An 18,618-nucleotide genomic window follows, 5' to 3' on the forward strand; every position below is an offset into this window, starting at 1 on the left:
GCTTGTTCAGGTGTGGTGGGCATTTTTCTCAAGGCCATGGTTGGTTGTAACCCCTATTGAAAATTCTTTTTGCCCTCACAAATGCTGGTGGCTACTGGCAGCACTGGTTTTAGTGGAAACTGTGATGATAAACCTGTTGGCTCAGAAATGAAGATGGAGGCCAAAACATAGATCCAGTGACTTGGTCTAAAACGTTCAAACCCTTTTGGATCCTGACTGAGACTCTGACCTGTCCAGCATCAAGTCGGGCAGAGAGATGCAGCTGGACCCTCAACTTGTGAACAACTTGGAGCTCTTACCTAAGCAGTGTTGGAAAACGGCATCAACAAATATGTAAAATATTAAACATGGTGGCTTAATTGTCTTTTTTTTTTTTTTTGCATGTCTAAAACATTTTATAATTTCATCACTGGTCCTGACAAAACTTTGCCCCATGTGAAAAATCTGATTTCTATTTCTTTTCTTTTTTTGTGTGTGTGTTTTCAGAAAACTACCATGTGAGCAGCTCTGACAGGAAGACCGAGTCTGTAGCGAACCTGCAGCCACAGCCGTCCCTCAACTCCATTCAGTCCAGCTCTCCAAACGTTTCCAAACGTTCTGGAAACCAGAAGTGGAAGTGGCTGCCCAGTTCAGGCCGCAGGATCAGCTCCGGCAAGAAACCACCCAGCACTAAGCAGAAGAAGCCAGGTGGGACTCGGCTCCTTCTGGGATCTGTATTCATTCAGACTGATGCACAAAACCTTAGTTGTCTACAGAAGGAAACGGGGCGAAGCTGAAACGTTTCCGTTCTGATGCTACAACATGGATTTTTCCAGACAAACGTTGACCTGTTGATATACGAATTAGCTGCTTTTATTGCTGTAGAAAAACATACCCTTCTGTTTTTCCAGAACTTGGTTCTGGAAGAGATGGCAGTGGAAAGGCTAGTGAGCGCAGTCAGCCAGGAAAGGAGGACAATGAAGAGGTAAGCAGAGAGACGGGAGGCTTGAACCTGCTGTTAAAGAAAATGTCAGATTTACAGTAAACATTTTAATTTTATGGAGAAACGAAGGTTAAAAACTAAAATGAACAAAAGTCTCTAAATGAAATAATAATCCCTGTTATCCTGCTTTTGTTCTTCAAAATTTGTTTTTGTTTTGACTGACTCCAGAGTTTAAAGATAAACGCGTGTTTGTGTTGTAAAGCTATATAATAACTCAATTTACATTTTACATCATGGAAAGTAAACGAAGAAAGTTCCTCTTTTTGTGAGGGAGAGATTATATTTGCTTGTCACACGCACACAAACACAGAGTTACAGGCCTCCAGTACATTTCCTTGATATTAATATATGGAAAAAAATGTAGTTCAGCATCTATAGAGTAACGTTTCGACTCATTGCTGCTCATCAGCCTCTTTGTAAGTCAGTCCTAGAAAGTTAAAACCGAAACGCCGAGAGAGGAAAAGAAAATAGCCTTGGGCAAACTTTAAATAATTTCTGTCGGCTGTTCAGCGCCAGCTCCCCAAGTCACACAAAAGACAACTTGGCATCTTTTCCCAGTGTCCAGTCCCAGTTGTAACTGGTACTTAATGTCAGTTCTTGCTGGTTCCAATTAAAGCCGACATCAGTAAACACAACCGCTCCCCTCTGGCTTTAAAATCTGACCTGGGTCATCAGATCTCAACTTCCTGGTTTACATGCAAACAAAGATGTGGACACATCAGATTTCCCTGTAAGCTGAGCGACAAACGGGACATCAGCAGATCTGTAACTGCAGCGCAGATCCATTCACTTACTGGAACTACTGCATGCTGATGAGGTTCACTTATTAAAGCATTAGGGCACCAACACTTGAGTTCCATAATTCAGAGACATATGCACAGCTTTATTTTGCCGGTGTGCATTAAAGAATATGTAAAGGTCAACATGTCACACTCTACTGTCCAGATGTCAGACATCTGCAGAGCTTTGGCAAGGTCAATGAACACAAGCTGAAAAAAAATAATTTTCTTCATGGCATTGTGATATTAGAATATTTTTAAATTTTTTATTTACTTATTAAAGGGATGGTGCATAAAGTGCTGACAGCTCTTATTAAGCCATTTGATTAAGTGTGTCATAAATGTTTTATATTTGTTCATATTTCTGATGATCATCAGAGTGAGATTCCATTGAGTTGCAGCTTGTTTTACCAAAAGCAATTTCCCTAAAAGGAATAATACTTTCTGTCCTTCTTGTCAAGCAGTTGTCACGTAAACGCCACTGGAGCCACCAAAAACTTAAACGTGTCAAATTGTTTTAAGATGCTTTCATGAGCAGCTGCTTGCTGTTCTCTTGTTTTTTTATAAACCTACATAAAGGAGCAGTACTATGTACAATCAACTTTGCTGAGCTTTGCACCATGTTATAATCATCAAAACATACCTGGAGTGTTGCCTTGGTTCTTTCATGCATATTTGAAAAATCCTTTAATCTCCCAGCTGTGCCAAACACCTGGGTGGACCTAGCTCCGCCTTCGAGATGAAGCTCCTCCTTGGAGCTGCAGTTTCCATCTAACAGAGAAGCCCTTCCCACCCCCCGCCCCCCCCCCCACATACACACTGTGACTCCTCCAGTCAACTCCTTCAGACTAGCCAGCAGTAATTGGTAAACTCCTGGTGGAACTGAGCATCTGCAGACACTGGTAGAAACATTAAAGGGTTATAGAGGATAAATTATAATGTCATATTTCTTTTGTTATATTTCCTATATACATTTTGATAACCACTGAAGTTAATATAGTTATTGATTGTGCTATAAAATTGTACTATGTATCTGAACAATTTATAAAACTGCTTCAGTGACTCTTTATTTTTATTTTTAAGATTTCTAATTTTCTCACATGGTTTAATTAGCTACATGAGCTTCCACCATCGAGCCGTAATGATCTACTGCTGTTCACTAATCAATAAGATGGAGATCCTTCATTAGCTGTTCCATGTCTCCTGTACCAGAGAGTAAGCATCAAGGATGGGAACCCTCCATCCAAGCAGTCTCCTGGGATACAGAGTGGTGGGGAGGAGGAGCCAGAGCCAGATGATGAGCCCCACCTTCCTCTTCCTCCACCCATGGAGATCATGAAGGACCCCTCAGCTTCAGAAGAAAAGGTACCAGAGGAGATTTTGGCTTTTCTGAGTTTATTCACCTCAGCTTTGAATTCATACCCACATTTCCTCCAGTAAAATCTTTAAAGCTCAAATTGTTTTTCACAGATTTTACATAATTTTATTTGGAATAGATTTTTTTTTTTATCTTCATTTACACCCTTTCTTACATTTCAATTATTGACTTGGAAAGTGATCACATCTTTTGATGCATCTAAAAAAATTTAAATGAGTTTTTACATGGATTTTCTTTTCAGCTTTGCTTTTCTTCTTCCTTGTTTTCAGAATTGTTGTGATGGAATATAACTTTAACTGGGTTCTTATGGTTTTCCTCCTTTCCTTCCAATCTAACCTACTGCTCCTTCTGTCTTCCTCAAAGTCTTCGTCCTTGCTAACATCTCTGCAGTCGTCCTCTGACGTCCCCAGCGCTGCAGAGCTGGTTAGCGCCATAGAGAAGTTGGTTAAAACCAAGATGGTGAGTCACCAGCTTGAGGACAGAACTATCTTCAATCAGAAGCAGGAGAACAAATGCCCACAAAATAACTTACCATATTTTAGTTTTAGAACAAGAAGCAATCTTGGACCCATAAGGTCTGATAGAATCTGTCGTGAAGCTCACCTCACCTCACCTCACCTCTGGGAGTTGAGGAACTTTAAATGTTGAACGTGTTTTTATGAAAATGTTTTACACCCATTTCATTGAACTTGCCCTCAGTTTCTCCTTTCTTTGCTAGTTTGACTTGTTGAATTGAAAAATGTGTAATCGCTCACAGGTGTTATCAAAGAACACAGAACAATCATTAAAATTCAACTGATGGACATTATGGACCCATTAAAGCCCAGATCAGTGTCCAAAGCCCCCCAAAACGTCTTGGTGGATTCCAGTCATTCCATCAGGAAGGAGATCTGGTCTACAGGCTTGTAGAACAAACGGATTAAAACTTTTATCCCCACAGTCAGTTTTTTTGTTGTTGTTTTTTTTTACTGTAGATTTAATGCCCTGACTTAAGGTCACTTTCGTATTACTGAAGTTCAAGTAATTTTTAGCCCAAGCTTTTCATTTTGTAACGTTTTTTTAGCTCAGTCTTCTTGTCATGTAAAATCTTGTGCGATTGTTGGCCGTCGCCACTACTTGTAAATGAATTGCCCTTCAGAGTCCTAATGAAATCTCACAACCAGCCAAAAAGCCACCAACCTTTCTTTACCCAGCTTCTCTGTAGACATGCGAAGGTGGCAATAAATTCTAGTCACAAGTATGATAATCACCTTAGTTCCTTAACTTAAACGTAACTTAATGCTATTGTATACTATGAAAATGTTGTACGACTCTTAAAAAAAAATCTAAATATGAAATGATAAAGGAGCAAATTCATCATAATGCGTTAAGAACATGCAGGCGTCCTGCTGTCTGATGCAGAGCAACACTGTGTCTGTTAGCTGGGTTTGAATCAGCTGCCGATTCCTCTACGTTTGTTTGTCGGATTCCGCTGTGATTCTCCTAGTCAGAGGAGTTTCACTTCGGTGTTGTGGCAGCCTGAAGTTCTTCAGTCAACCATGATCCTTCTGTGGACTACTGCACATTACCATGAGCTGTGTCCGAACTTCATGCATCCTCAGATGAAGAAAAAAAGTTTTCAACCAAAGTAACTGTGCGATTGTTACTGTGGCTTTATTTTCTGTAGTTTGTTGCTAGAAAAGTATCATTTGCACATTTCAAATGCAATGTAATTCTGTGTCTCATGAGTAAAACGTGGCTGCAGCAGATGCTGTGGGATGTTATGCTTAGTTTGACCGAGACACAGTGGGCTGTTTTCCTGGAGGACATTTGTTTAAAGTTAGCTGCAAGACTGCTCTCTGTTCACCAATCAGCTGACAGCGTTGAGCTATCAGCTGATTGCAGAAGAGATCCCTTCACCGCCACTGCCCCCTGCGGTTCGGAAACGTCAGCCCCATGGTCACCCTGCCTGGATGCAGCAGCAGATGTCTGAATGATTTTTTTTTTTTATTATTATTATTTTTAGATCGACCTGTGAAAAGACACTGTCGCTGTAATTAGTGCGACTAAATATAAACATCTGTATAATCGAGTTTCATTTAGATTCTAGATCTTGCTGGGACTTTAGTCCCTTAAACCTAGAAATGTTCTTCAGGTTACAGAAGGCTGACTTTGTAGCCCTGTGCATGAATAACGTTGCTCGTTTCCTGTTCAGACGGTGGAACCGTACCCAGGCTTCACCCCCCCATCTCCACCGGAACAACACACACCGGTTCAGGCACGGAACTCCGAACAGGACCAGAAAGCCAAAGCTATGAGACACCGGACGTGAGTACTCGGGCCGACTTTCTTCCGCGCTGCTGTGACCCGTAGCATCGCTGCAGATGATAATTATGTGACTGAGGTGTCCACGCTGTGGTTTGTGTGTTCAGGTTTGTCCTGAACGAGCTCATTCAGACAGAGAAGGACTACGTCAAAGACCTGGGAATCGTGGTGGAGGTGAGGATTCCAGACCAGGTTTTCAGTCAGGCGAAGCAGAACGCAGTGGCGTCACCGTCGTTTTCTGTCTCTCTGCAGGGATTCATGAAGCGGATAGAAGAGAAGGGCGTTCCAGAGGACATGAAGGGAAAAGAGAAAATAGTATTTGGGAACATCCACCGCATCTATGACTGGCACAGAGAGTAAGTCTCCCAGATGGGGCTGGAAGCATTGAGGGGTCGTCTGTATCTGCTGCTGACGTTCCTCTGGTGTGCCTCAGGTTCTTTGTCGGAGAGCTTGAGAAGTGTGTTGACGACAACGGGCTCCTCGCAGAACTTTTCATCAAGCACGTGAGTAAAAACGGAAAAGAAGGATGTCTAACGTTCCTGTGTTGAACTGTGTGAAGAGCTCGTGTTTGTGTTGCAGGAGAGAAGACTGCACATGTATGTGGTTTACTGTCAGAATAAACCCAAATCGGAGTACATCGTTGCAGAGTATGACAAATTCTTTGAGGTATGTAGTTGTTTTTTTTTAATCATCATTACCTGACTGTCTTAACATGCATGATTCCCTCATGATTTTCAGTTTTTATTAGTGAGTCACATCAGTCCCTGTTAACATTGTCATTTTTTAACTTGTTCTTGTCCCAGGATCATTTCTGTGACCAATATATTGTCAGAAGCATCTGACCAAACACCAGATCTCTGTGTTGGTGTCGTTCTGCTTTTCAGGGGATCCAGCAGGACATTCAGTCCAAACTGACCATCAGCGATTTCCTCATTAAACCCATCCAGAGAATTACCAAATACCAGCTGCTGCTAAAGGTACCAAACACTAAAACAGCATTTATTTTACACTGTGACCTGGCAAATGTTGCTTTCTCTATTTAATGTTCCAGAGCCTGCAGACACAGTGTGAAGAGCATGGAAATGCATGCATACCCTTTACAAACACAAAGCTTGTGTGTTTGTGTTTTTAACACGCATGTTACAAACACAAACTGTCTGTTCTCTATACTTGCAACACACTCTGCAGTCATGCTTACATTTCTAAAATAAAACCCATTTTCTTCCTCTTCATTATCTGTACTCTTTGTACTCTTTGTTTTGTCCAAAAACCTAAAATACGTTGAAGTTGGTTTGAACGCCTTTTCTAGGCACTGTAGCTTGATAAGCGACCCGTTTGAGTCACTGTTAACTGGGTGCTAATGTTTCTTCTTAGGACTACCTGAAATACAGCTCTAAGGCTGGCGTGGACTGTAAGCAAATCGAGGTAATCCAAATCAATCATGCAGAGAGAGAATACTTTGTGTGTAGAGTCCAGCCCGTATCTGGAATGTTTGGGTATTTTTCCTGAGATCGCAGGACTGTTTTCTGTCTCCCATGACAGAAAGCTGTGGAGTTGATGTCTGAGGTTCCTAAGCTCTGCAACGACATGATGAATCTGGGCCGGCTTCAGGGATATGAGGTGTGTTGTCATGCCGACATTCCACCGACTGGACTCCTTCTGAAACTTCAGCTCTTAAAGCCATCCTGGTTGTCTCTGCAGGGAAATCTGGCCAATCAGGGCAAACTGCTGCAGCAGGAAACCTTCTTTGTGACGGAGCAAGATGCTGGAGTCTTGTCGCGATCCAAAGAACGCAGAGTCTTCCTCTTTGAGCAAATCGTCATCTTCAGTGAACTGCTCAGGAAAGGCTCATCCACACCTGGCTACCAGTTCAAAAAGTCCATTAAGGTGGGTAGACGATGTCAGTGTGGCAGATGTTCCATTGACTAATGCCAGACTTGGAGATGTTCACAGCATTTTACTTCAAGATGACTGAACACGTGCGATGAATGGATGGATAGATATTCATTCAAACACAAAATGGCTGCTGAATGATCGGCATAACTGCTGTTACCGGATCTCCCCACAGGTGACCAACCTGGGTCTGGAGGAAACTGTTGACAACGACGCCTGCAAATTCGTCATGTTCTCTCGCGGCTCATCGGAGCGCTTCACTCTGCAGGCCGCCAACGTCGACACCAAGCAGGTCTGGATCCAACACATCCAGAACATCCTGGATGCTCAGAATGACTTCCTGTCAGGTGCGGACACACACACAACTAAACGATGTGGAAGAGGTGTTTTCCACCGTCCCACGTTATCCAGTGGCAGCTCAACAGAAAACAATCAACTCTAACCTTTTGTGTGTGTTTGCAGCTCTGCAGTCTCCCATTGTGTACCAGCAGTGTCAAAGCACTGGCTCCTCTCTGATCAGACGGCCCTCATCGTCAGGAAACCGGCCATCATCATCCTCCCACAGCCGGCCGTCCTCAGCTCTGGACGGCCGGCTGGACTTCGGTGAGAAGAGCCCTTTAAAAGTGTCTACCTCCAATGGCAGCTCCGCTTGCTTTGAATCCAGTGTAAGTGCCCGCATTCTTGCAGCATGCTCTTTTATTTAGGCATTTTCGGTGCGCCTTTCATTCTGAAACTTGAGTAAACACAACACACACTCTGTACGTCAGCTGACCTAAAAGCTAAGGTTAAAATCTAGGCTGCAGTCCGGTGGGTAGTGGGATATCTAGCACACTATGCTCTGACTTTATGAGCTGCTGTGACTCACTGGAGTCGGACGCAGAGCTGTCTCAGATAGAAGTACCTTTAAGAAAAACTTAAGTTGAAGTAAGTAAAAAAAAAAAAAAATCCCCTTGTTGTTCTCAGTGAGGGAACAGTAGAAGTCACTAAAACACATCCAGTTCCTCTTGGGGTACATTCACACAGCAGGCAAATGCAACCCTAGTCCAAATTTTTAATTTATCTTTTTGTCCTTATGGAATCTACATGAAAACTTTTTCACGGCAGTCTGAACGGCCAATTCTGATCTTTTCCCTCATGTCACATTCAATCTGACTTTCATGCCATTGATGATCTCGCACCAGAAATCAGACACAGTAAATCTGGATGTAAATGACAACTGAAAATTAGAATTATGAAATTATGACAGAAGTCGCATCACATCACCACTTCCAAACAGATTTCTCTCCAGAAGTTGCAGCCAAAAATCCTCAAGATGTTCTACTAGTTGGACTTTCTTTTGTGATCTTTGTCTGATGATTTTATTACAATTCAGCTCTTATTGCTGAATAATTAATTAATCAACCCATAGACTGTGGGGTCTGTTATTCCATAAACAGAACGCTGCTGTGTGATGTACAAGTTCTTCTTCTGTGCATGCAGAGCGCTTTGGGGTCGTAAACGGTTCACAATTTCTATTAGTCTGTTGTTATGAATTGGAATTGAGCATCTGGACCTGCTTGTTCATGTAGGTAGATGCACATTTTAGTTGAGCTTGAATGTGAGAAGACATGTTGACTCTGCACTGCTGTGATCCCTAACCCCCTCCTCCACCTCTCCCCGCCTCCTCAGCACGATGACTGTAACGGCCTCTTCTCCACCATGCGGGTCACTCAGGACTACTCTGCACTCAAAGAGAACGAGATATGCGTCAGCAGAGGAGACGTGGTCCAAGTCCTGACCATCAATCAGCAGAACATGTACCTCGTTTTTCGGCCGGCCGACAGCCAGTCACCTGAGGCCGAGGGCTGGTTGCCGGGACACGTCCTGGGCCCGCCCACAAAGTCCATAAAAGACTCTTTCTCCACTTCCTCCTTCCCAGCCGCTGTGGCAGATGCCAACAACATCAAGTAAGTCGTCCCCCCCCCGCCCCCGACCTCCCTGCCCTTCACCCCTCCAAACTTCCCCACCCCCCTGAACCCTCCAGCATCACTTGTTTGGCAGACAGACAGACAGACGACTGGACTGGATGAGCGGTGTGGAAGCTCCATCTGCCTGCTTGTGTTTGTGTTGTTTTCCTGAGTGGACTCCTAACTCCTCACTGCCTGTGCCCTCATCTCCTAATCCCTCACCCCTCCTGCTGCTTCCTGCTCTGACAGGACACAGAAGGATTCCCACCGAGTCACTGCTCCACAGAGCACTAAGGTACCACCCCGCCCTCCTCCCACTCCACCCGACTCCCCTCCAATCTAACTGACTGCCAGTCTGCTGAAGGGAAATCCACTTGTTGTGGCCTGAAAGCGAGTTAAAACACACTGATCCCACAGGAGTAGACCGGGTAGAACATGTAGCTGACTCTGACCCGGGGGTCCATGTGGAGCTAAAACCGGATCTTTTTTTTTTGTTTGTTTTTTCAGTTCTAACAACCTGCTTCTGTTTTTCTTTTGTACTTCTCGTGTTTACTGTTTCTTTGACAGAATAAAACTCACCTGGTCATCTTCAGGTGGATTCTGTTCTCCGTAGAGGAGAATATTTATTTTGTTGTCTGTGGCAATCTGTATACATTTTGTGTTGATTCTTGTTTTTTCTTTCTTGTTAATTATTATTTTATTTCTTAGACAAAGTCGGATTTGTTTCCTGCTTTGTGTTGATTTTGTTCACTGTACAAAGTTCATACTGTTATATCTGACTGAGGCTCTAGAACATTCCTGTTAAAAAAAAAATGCCATTTGCACTATTTATGAAGATAAAAAAATATGAATGAAGTCAGGCTGTGCAATATGTTTGACTTAACGGCAGCGCTCAGCTTTGTTCTGTCCGTAGTCTGATAAGGATTTTAGATGTTTTTTTTAAATATGTAAAATAAACCTTTTGGATATAAGCATGAGTTAGAGCAGAAGCGTGAAGGTGGACATGTTTTGTTCTGCTTTAGAATGAAGATGGTATGTAGTTTTTAATATTTGTAAATAAATTACAAGAGCAAACTGAATATCTGCCTGCATTTCTACACACACTAAGTACACCATTTGTTAATGAGAGGTAATTATTTTGAGCAAAGCACCTGCAGTTCAGTAGAACATTATGTAGGTAAAGCATGGTTTTACTGTTTCTAGCATTCCTGTGTATGAAAAGCATGGATCCTGGTGGCTGCTGGTCATTTCATCTCTACGTCCTTTCATACCTCTGTATCTTTAGGTAATTCTGCACCCGACTTTCTCAGATACTGAATGGAGCCGCCTGCTATGGGATGTTTCAGGAATCTGTTCAGACCTGCCAGGGAAGCATTTGGTACAAACCAAGCCAAACATTTCCAGTCATTTTCAATATTTTACCACTTCAGTAGTTTACTGCGGTGAAATATGGTTTCATAACTCGGTATTATCCACCTAGTTTGGTTATATCAGAGGTTATAATATGTAATGTGTACTAAAAGTAATCTGGGATAAATGATGAGAACCAGAGAAGAACAATAAGGGTTTGAGTCAAAGATTTCAAAATCAATTGATCTCATAATTTCCAAAAATACTTTAGCTAGACTGAACAATAAACTGAGATAAAGTGCATATTTGCAAAATGGTTTCCACAGGTATGAAATGCATGGGGATGAATTGAGCTGCAGCCATCTTGGCTTTATTTCCAGATATAAGTGTGAAGTGTGATCATCTGCACCGTTTACTTCTTTTTGTCGTAGCGTTCTTTTTGATTCAGTTTGTCTTTGAGTTGTTACTAACCTTCACGGTTTGACACTCCACATAAAAAGCAACCCTCAGACTGAAGCATGAAAAACGTCAGATGAAACCATGGATTGTATTTACTTCACCAAAAAGATTTGAATTCTTTGAGACCAAAAGAAACTGCAGTGCACCTTTTAAAAAAAAAACAAACACAAAAATTACCTGTTTTTTCCACTGTCTGTGTTTCATTTCACATTTTAAAATCTTGAGATTTAATTTAAGTCAGTTTGAGACAAAGTTATTTCAAGCCACATTACAAATGGACCCAATTTAAGGAATCCAGTTCAGTTCAAATTTGATTGGTTGGGTTTAGATTGAATTACAGAATGCCCAATTCCATCTGAGGACCTGATCGCATTGAGTCAGTCACTTTTAAACCTCATCCTTCCTTCAGAGCAAGCATGTGATGACAGTGGAGAGAGACGACTCCCTTTTAACTACGAGACCTCCAGCAGAGCCAGGCTATGCATGAACAACAATATGCCACTGAGAAGTCAAACAGAGCTGCCTGCGTCTCTCCAGAACACTCAACATCTGCATCAGGTGTTATATGACTGAAGGGTAACACAGATGGCAGGTTTCTAAATGGGTGCAGCGTACTGGAAGTGTTTTGTGTATTCTGTCCAAGTTTCTGATGGAGCAAAACTAAGGGCTTGAACAACCTTTGCTTGGGAAGGTGGTTTTAAATCCATTATAAAAATTTAAAGCATCCACATCAAGACCTATGAAGATTAAATTCTTGTCAAACCTTAGAAATTCTGTTAAACTGTTGACTGACTCGCCTGACTGACTTTGCATTCCAGCTATTTCCAGATTAGCTTTTTGCATCTATTTGAAACTTGACACCACATCTTTAATATGTTTTACCATATTGACATCTGGAACAACACCCCCATTCCAGTACCAATGGATTAGAAGTTTTTTCCATTAAACTGTCGGTCATAATTTTAAATTAGTTTTCCAATCAGAAGTCAAATTTTAAATTGGTTTTCACTCTATATCTGAGATAAAACAAATGCATGTTTGTATCCCCAGACTCCATTGCCATTTCAGTTAATGACACAAACTAATGAAGATGTTCACCATCCATTCTGATTGAGCTTGGACTAGTTTGCAAAAAGTGTGGCCAGAAAACTCTCTTGACGTGCAAGACACAATATACCACAATTTTTAAAAAATTTTAATAGAGTAGAGTAAAAGTAGCCAATGCAGTAACGTCAGGAAAAGTAAGAGTTTTGGTCTGGAGCATGGAGGTAGGTTTGAGAAATTCGTTGCTCGCTGCTAATGTTCGTTGCTAACATCACAGAGAGAATTTGAGCAAATGGAAAAGGAAAATTTGAATTTATCCTTTGAGGAACTGTTTTCATGCAGCCACATTTTTGTGTTTAGGAATATGGATATCCTGAATGCAGGGGCTCCTCAAATTCAGGCCTCGAGGCCCAGTGTCCTGCAACCTTTAGATGTGTCTCTAGTCCAACATACCTGAGACAAATGGCGGGTTGACCTGCTCACTATGCAGACAAGTTCTCCATAGTCCTGCTGATTGTTTGATCGGTTCCAGTCATTGCACCGACCCTCTGACTGGATTTGAGGATCCTGCTGTAAGGCCACAGTTTATTTCTAACATTAACTCAGACTGAACGTTTGCTGTTTTAGATCAGTCAGGATTACCAAAGTCTTTGTTGGATGCCAGAATATTTTTTACCTAATTTCATCTGTGGTTCATTTTAATTCAAAGCTTCAGATCCACATCTTCTTACTGACATGGGCTGAAAAGTCAAAGAGGAAGAATTTCCTCCAATAGCAACATATAAAGCCAGATTACAGTTTGTAACTGCATGTAGGAACAGAGTCTGGAGACATGCCCCGTCATCTGATTAAATAAAATTAAAGTGTTTGACTATGATGGCCATTGTTACATCTGGAGAAAAAAAAAAAGGAAGCTTGCAACCCTGTTCTTGCAAACCCGGCGTGTCGGGATGCTGCTACCACTGTTGTCTCAAGACATCAACCAGGACGTCAAAGATCTGGTGATCAAAGATTGAACATTGCACATCAATTTACCAGAAATGGTTTGATCTGCAAAAGCAGATTGATGATTTTGACATTGGAGTAACATTAGGTCCAAGACACAGGAGCTGAGCACCTGGGTGGCCACATTACAGCGGTTTGATGAAAGATTACACTCATGGTCAGAAGAAATTATCAGTTGATTTTATGTCCACTAAAGTTTTTTTATGACAGGTCTTCTCTTTACAACTGCATGCTCACAGGTTATATTCTCATGAACCGTATAATGGAAGCTGTTCAGCTGAAACAGCCCCTCACTGGAACTGACTTCTCAACTAACATAACCAGCTCACTTTATGTTCAAATATATGCAGAGCTCTGATTGGTGGATCCTTCAGCTGGGCGAACCTCTCATAAACTATGAATTTAATTCACTTTGAGACATGCTCTGATTGGCTGATTTTACTGTCAAGTTTGTTGAAGAATTTCAACAAACTTGACAAAATAGCAACCGCCCAATGGAATTCTGATGGGATGAAAACTGGCTGTGTTCAAAGTACCGTATTTCCCGCACTATAACGCACCTTCAATGAATGGCCAATTTTAAACTGTTTTCATAGGCGCACCGCATTATAAGGCGCATAGTACAGTTAGGGTTGCCACCCGTCCCTTACAAATGTGGATGTGTAATGAAGAAATGGTCCCCGAGTACCTTATATAGTAGGCTGCCCCAGTCATTGCTTCACTCACGGTGTTGGGATATTGTGCCCAACTGCTTTCTGGGTAACACAGACCTGGTCTAATGTAAACCCTGAAGCAGTCTGTCTCCCCCCCCCCTTCCTCGGTCGGCGAGGAGAGCCTTCGGCGACTGGGCCAGGGCGTGGCCGGACGATGGTCACCCTTCTCCGTTCGCCACAGCATGTTGGTGGAGAACTTGGTGCTAAATGACCTGCAGACGACCTGATTATCTGGTCGGTAGGTAGATATGTGCATATAGTCAAACTTTATTAACAAACCAGCGTTCTGACAACTATCCCAGCATGCACCGCGCGCTTCTTCTACGGGCAAAATGAAGTCGGCGGCTGCTTACCGTAGTTGCTAGACCTGTTGTGGCTCAGTATTGGTCCATATATTGCACTGGATTATAAGGCGCACTGTCGGCTTTTGAGGAAATTGAAAGTTTTTAGGTGCGCCTTATAGTGCGGAAAATACGGTATAATGGATATTCCTGGATATGCCAACATTCAACAAGAACGTGGTTAATTTATGAATAATTAAATAATGGAAATAATTCAGATAAAAAAAAGAATTTCAGTGGATGCTAAAATCAAAATTGAATTCACCTTTTTTTTTCTTTTTTTTTTTTTTTAATTTGACAAACATGGATGGGCTTGAGGGCCTTGATGGTTTTCCATCAACAACAGAAGCTTCATTTGGTTTAAGTGAATATGAAATAACAAATGAATGATTTAAAATGGTTACTAAAAAACTGCAAGAGGTAAGTGACATGTAGATTCTTTTAATGGACAAAGACCCAGAGTTATCTCGCGCATTTCTTTAGGTGACTGGTCTCACCTGATTTCATAAATATTGATTGAAACTTAGAAGCAAAATCAACCATGTCCTCTAGTTAATATGGCAGACTTCCTACAGGGCACTGAAGCTGTTTATTGAAGGACAGTGGTGTTGCTCTAATGACTCCCTCAGTTTCCATGTCGGTGCAGTGGCAGCTCCATGGCCACATGGCTACAGCTTCACATAGAGAGTAATACTGACAGAACCTTCATACAAATAAATAACGCACTAAATTCCTGTTCTCTTTTAGGCGGAACAGAGTAGATTTTTTTTTTTTGGGGGGGGATCTGGATTTTGTTGAATTTGATTGAAACGTTTCTTTCTTTTGTCGTGGAATCCTCTTCTGTAAATTTAGGAAACCCTGAAACAACTAACTCTAAAGACAATTATCCATCTCCACACAGGGAAATGAACCCAGAGCGACAGATAGCTTTCAGTGCCTCTGGATTTATCCTGCTCACCTCCATTATTCTGACCCGACAGCTGCTGTTGCATCCACAGAATGGCTGAGCTGGACACTGCTAAGTTACTGTGTGATTGGCTGCTTGATGTTTGTCCTTCATGCACTGCACAGGAAGTCTTTGTCATGGAACACGCTACGCGCTAGGAAACGTGCTGAATCCAGGGACAGCTCCTTTCTGGGGTTCAGGAGTCAGGAGAACAGCCTCCTCCGCAAACCCAAAGATGGCGCAGTCTCCCCCCTCCCGCTAGCCCTGCCAAGCCCCAGCCACAAGGCTAAAGTGAGTACAGCTGGCCGGCGGTTCCAGTGGCTGATGTGGTGTGTATGTGCTACTTACTCCTTCAGTCCTTTCGTACATCCAGACGTTTTATGAAACTGATCTTAAACCTGATAGCAGCAGGAGCCATTAGGCCTGTGCTGCTTGATGCAAAGCGGCACATCACCTTTATTGTGCATTCAGCTGCATTCCTAAGCTGTGTTCCCATAAGCCATAAAATTGCACAAATTGAAATTACGAAAATAAATTTGCTTAAGGGAAACACACCAATTAAATAAAAAAAGAAAGCACTAGGATGGTTTTTCAGCTGTAAACCAATAAAGAAGATGACAGGAAGCAGTAGGAGGAGGATGGGATCTGGACAATATGCAGCTGATTCCATCAGAGCTCTTACAGCCTGGATGCTCAAGTGCAGTCCTCAAGTGCTACAGTCCTGCAACTTTTAGATGCATCCTTACTTCAACGGACCGGGATCAGCTCTGAACTGGCCTGATAAGGAGCCATTCATTTGATTCATATGTGTTGGAGCAGGGAAGCATCTGAAAGTTGCAGGATGGCAGCTCTGGAGGACTGGACTTGAGCTCCCCTGTTTTACAGCATCACACAGTTCATAACAAGTTGTGTTATTGAAATATGTTGAATTGAAAGTTTTCAAGTTGTAAAACTGCTGACTGAAATTTCACCAAAATTGCAGCTCATGCCACCCCCCCACAAGATGCCGCCCTGGGCCCATGTCGTCCATATCAGAAAGCACCACTTTTCACGTGTCATTTTAAATTCATTTCTTATTTAATAGAAACACCACAATTGCTAATTTGTGCTTTTTTCAACATTAGCAAAAATATCAACAAAGATTTGTGCACATTTATAATGGAGATACAGCAAATTTAAACTACTGCAGTTTAAATTCCAGTTCAGGAGATTGGACCATCCTATCCAAATTGTAGATGACTGTAATTTGTTTAAGATGTGTCTTTAAAAGCTGCAATAAAAACCTGTTTAGTTTGGGCTTCTCATGATTTATATTTTGTTAAATCCATCACACACAGATCTCGGTTTGTCAAATTTTCTGTTCTACCCTTATTTTTCAATAAAATTTTGCTAAACATCTGATTGCGTGGATGTTCAATCATATTCCATTCATCCATCCATCCATCCATCCATCCATTTTCTTACACCCTTGTCCCTTAGTGGGGTCGGGAGGGTTGCTGGTGCCTATCTCCAGCAACGTTCCGGGCGAGAGGCGGGGTCACCCTGGACAGGTCACCAGTCTGTCGCAGGGCTCAATCATATTCCTCCAACAATAAACTTTTAAGTTTTCTGAAACAGATTTAGTGCTCAGGAAGATGAAGAGACATATTTGTACTGAACAATCTTCTAAATCTTTAAAACTGCTTTAAGTTTTGAGCTTTAAGTAAAACTTAAAGCTCAAGTTTTACAACTTAAAGCTCAAGTTTTACAACTTGAGCTTTAAATTTAATAGTTTTTTTTTTAATCCACATTAGTGGAGTTAAAAACTATCTCAGAAGATCATGGTTATGAAGAGGGTTGAACAAATTTGTAAAGTCTTATGTAACTGCGTTCAAGTCTAAGCCACTTATACAGTAGAGAATCAGCTGAAATTATCACATTGTCGGATAATTGTTAATATTTTTAGATCAATAATTGTTGTGCATTTGGTTGAAAAATGCACACTTAAGGTCGGAATTAGGATCCACAGTTAACCTCTTTTTGTTTTTGGACTGTGGGATTAAACCTAAGTTCCTGCTTCACCTGCCTCTGCCGCTGTGTCCTTGAGCAGGACACTTCACCTGTTGTCGCCTGCTGGTGTTGGTCAGAAGGGGTGATGGTGCAAAATGGCAGCCGTGCTTCTGTCAAAACTAAAGTATATTTTAGATGTAAGAATAAACAACAGCATAATCATAAATGACTTGAAATCCATAAAGAAACATTACGAGTGACTGCCCTTCATATATATAGAGGCTTTTAAATGTAATCATTTTTTGCTTCTTATTATTTGTTGCTTTTTTTTTTTATCTTCTGCATATTTTTGTTTCAGCCCAACGAGCCAAATTACATTTTATCAGCCTCTTTGTCTTCTCCAGTGCCAGCCTTAATTTGCTCTGCCTTTTCTCTCCTACTCACACAAACCTCTCCCTCCTTTCCCCGTGTTGTTCTTGTCCTGTTCCTCTGCTGTCCACCAGGATCTGCACACCTCTGACGAGTCAGAAAGTGAGGAAGACCTTGACCCAAAGACGGGCATGGAGGTATTCGCTGCCTAACTAGCATAAAATTAGATGTAGTGCTGTTAAAATCCCTTCCCCCAACCTTGGAGATTTCTTCTGTTTCTGTCATGTAAAAAATAAATAAATAAATAAATAAATAACCCGAGGAAATACAAAAGAAATGTTCAAATTTCGATTTTATCTATTAAGAGCAAAAAGGTTATCTAAGTCAGTCTGATCCTAGGAAAAAAATCTGATAATCCTTCTGTTCCTTGTTAAAACATTAATTAGTTGTGATTAACGACATTGTTTGGGAAGAACGTCATTAGCCACATCCAGGGCTGATCACTGCCAGACCTGTAGAATCAACACATAGGTTACATTGGTCATTAACATCCATCGGTCTGTAATGGGTTACAAAACCATTTGTAAGGCCAACTGGAATCTGAGCACCAACTGTGGTGAAACCTCCCAAGAACGGCCAGGTTTCCAAAACTACTACAAGAACTAATCAACAACCCAACTCCTCCATTAACTGTAACCTGGATTCCCACTTTTCATCACTTTCCTTTAGTCTTTGTCACAGTTTACTGTGTGTTTGTTGTTTTATGTGTGTGAAATACTTTGAGTTTCCTTGTTGCTGAGATGGGCTACACAAATAAACTTGCTTAATGTTTGGAACCTAACGGGTATCTTTTTTGTTGTTGTTGCTTTCCAGCTTCTTAACCCAAACTTCATCCAGGAAGGTGAGACACAAACGAATTCACACGATCCGGCGGTGTTAATCTGAGAGCTGTAGGACGTGTCTTAAGGGAAGGCGTCATCTTTACCTTTTATTGTCACACCATAAGCCATGCCCTCAGCCCTCACACACTTTATTTCTTTTTATAACTCCAATTTTAATAGAATAAAAAGAAATACCTAGAGCAATATTAAAAGTGTTAAAGAAAACCTCCAGTTGGAAT

General features: G+C 41.7%; 1 protein-coding gene across 2 annotated transcripts in view; it reads left to right on the forward strand.

Annotated features, from left to right (window-relative positions):
- kalrna (kalirin RhoGEF kinase a) overlaps positions 1-18,618 on the forward strand; it is a 151,153-nt gene that overhangs the window by 123,058 nt on the left and 9,477 nt on the right. Inside the window, exons 41-59 of one of the 2 annotated variants that reach the window (XM_008438392.3) lie at positions 487-687; positions 891-964; positions 2,974-3,126; positions 3,503-3,598; positions 5,334-5,446; positions 5,551-5,617; positions 5,696-5,799; positions 5,877-5,946; positions 6,023-6,109; positions 6,328-6,420; positions 6,818-6,868; positions 6,986-7,063; positions 7,145-7,330; positions 7,512-7,683; positions 7,799-8,001; positions 9,005-9,282; positions 15,266-15,431; positions 17,633-17,695; positions 18,372-18,399. In XM_008438392.3, coding sequence (XP_008436614.2) covers positions 487-687; positions 891-964; positions 2,974-3,126; positions 3,503-3,598; positions 5,334-5,446; positions 5,551-5,617; positions 5,696-5,799; positions 5,877-5,946; positions 6,023-6,109; positions 6,328-6,420; positions 6,818-6,868; positions 6,986-7,063; positions 7,145-7,330; positions 7,512-7,683; positions 7,799-8,001; positions 9,005-9,282; positions 15,266-15,431; positions 17,633-17,695; positions 18,372-18,399 — 2,283 coding nt within the window. The remainder of the gene's footprint in view (positions 1-486; positions 688-890; positions 965-2,973; positions 3,127-3,502; positions 3,599-5,333; positions 5,447-5,550; positions 5,618-5,695; positions 5,800-5,876; positions 5,947-6,022; positions 6,110-6,327; positions 6,421-6,817; positions 6,869-6,985; positions 7,064-7,144; positions 7,331-7,511; positions 7,684-7,798; positions 8,002-9,004; positions 9,283-15,265; positions 15,432-17,632; positions 17,696-18,371; positions 18,400-18,618) is intronic. The other variant, XM_081598517.1, reaches the window with a different exon arrangement.

This window comes from Poecilia reticulata, chromosome 2, assembly GCF_904066995.2.
Source record: "Poecilia reticulata chromosome 2, P_reticulata-male-v2, whole genome shotgun sequence".
Lineage (NCBI taxonomy): Eukaryota > Metazoa > Chordata > Actinopteri > Cyprinodontiformes > Poeciliidae > Poecilia > Poecilia reticulata.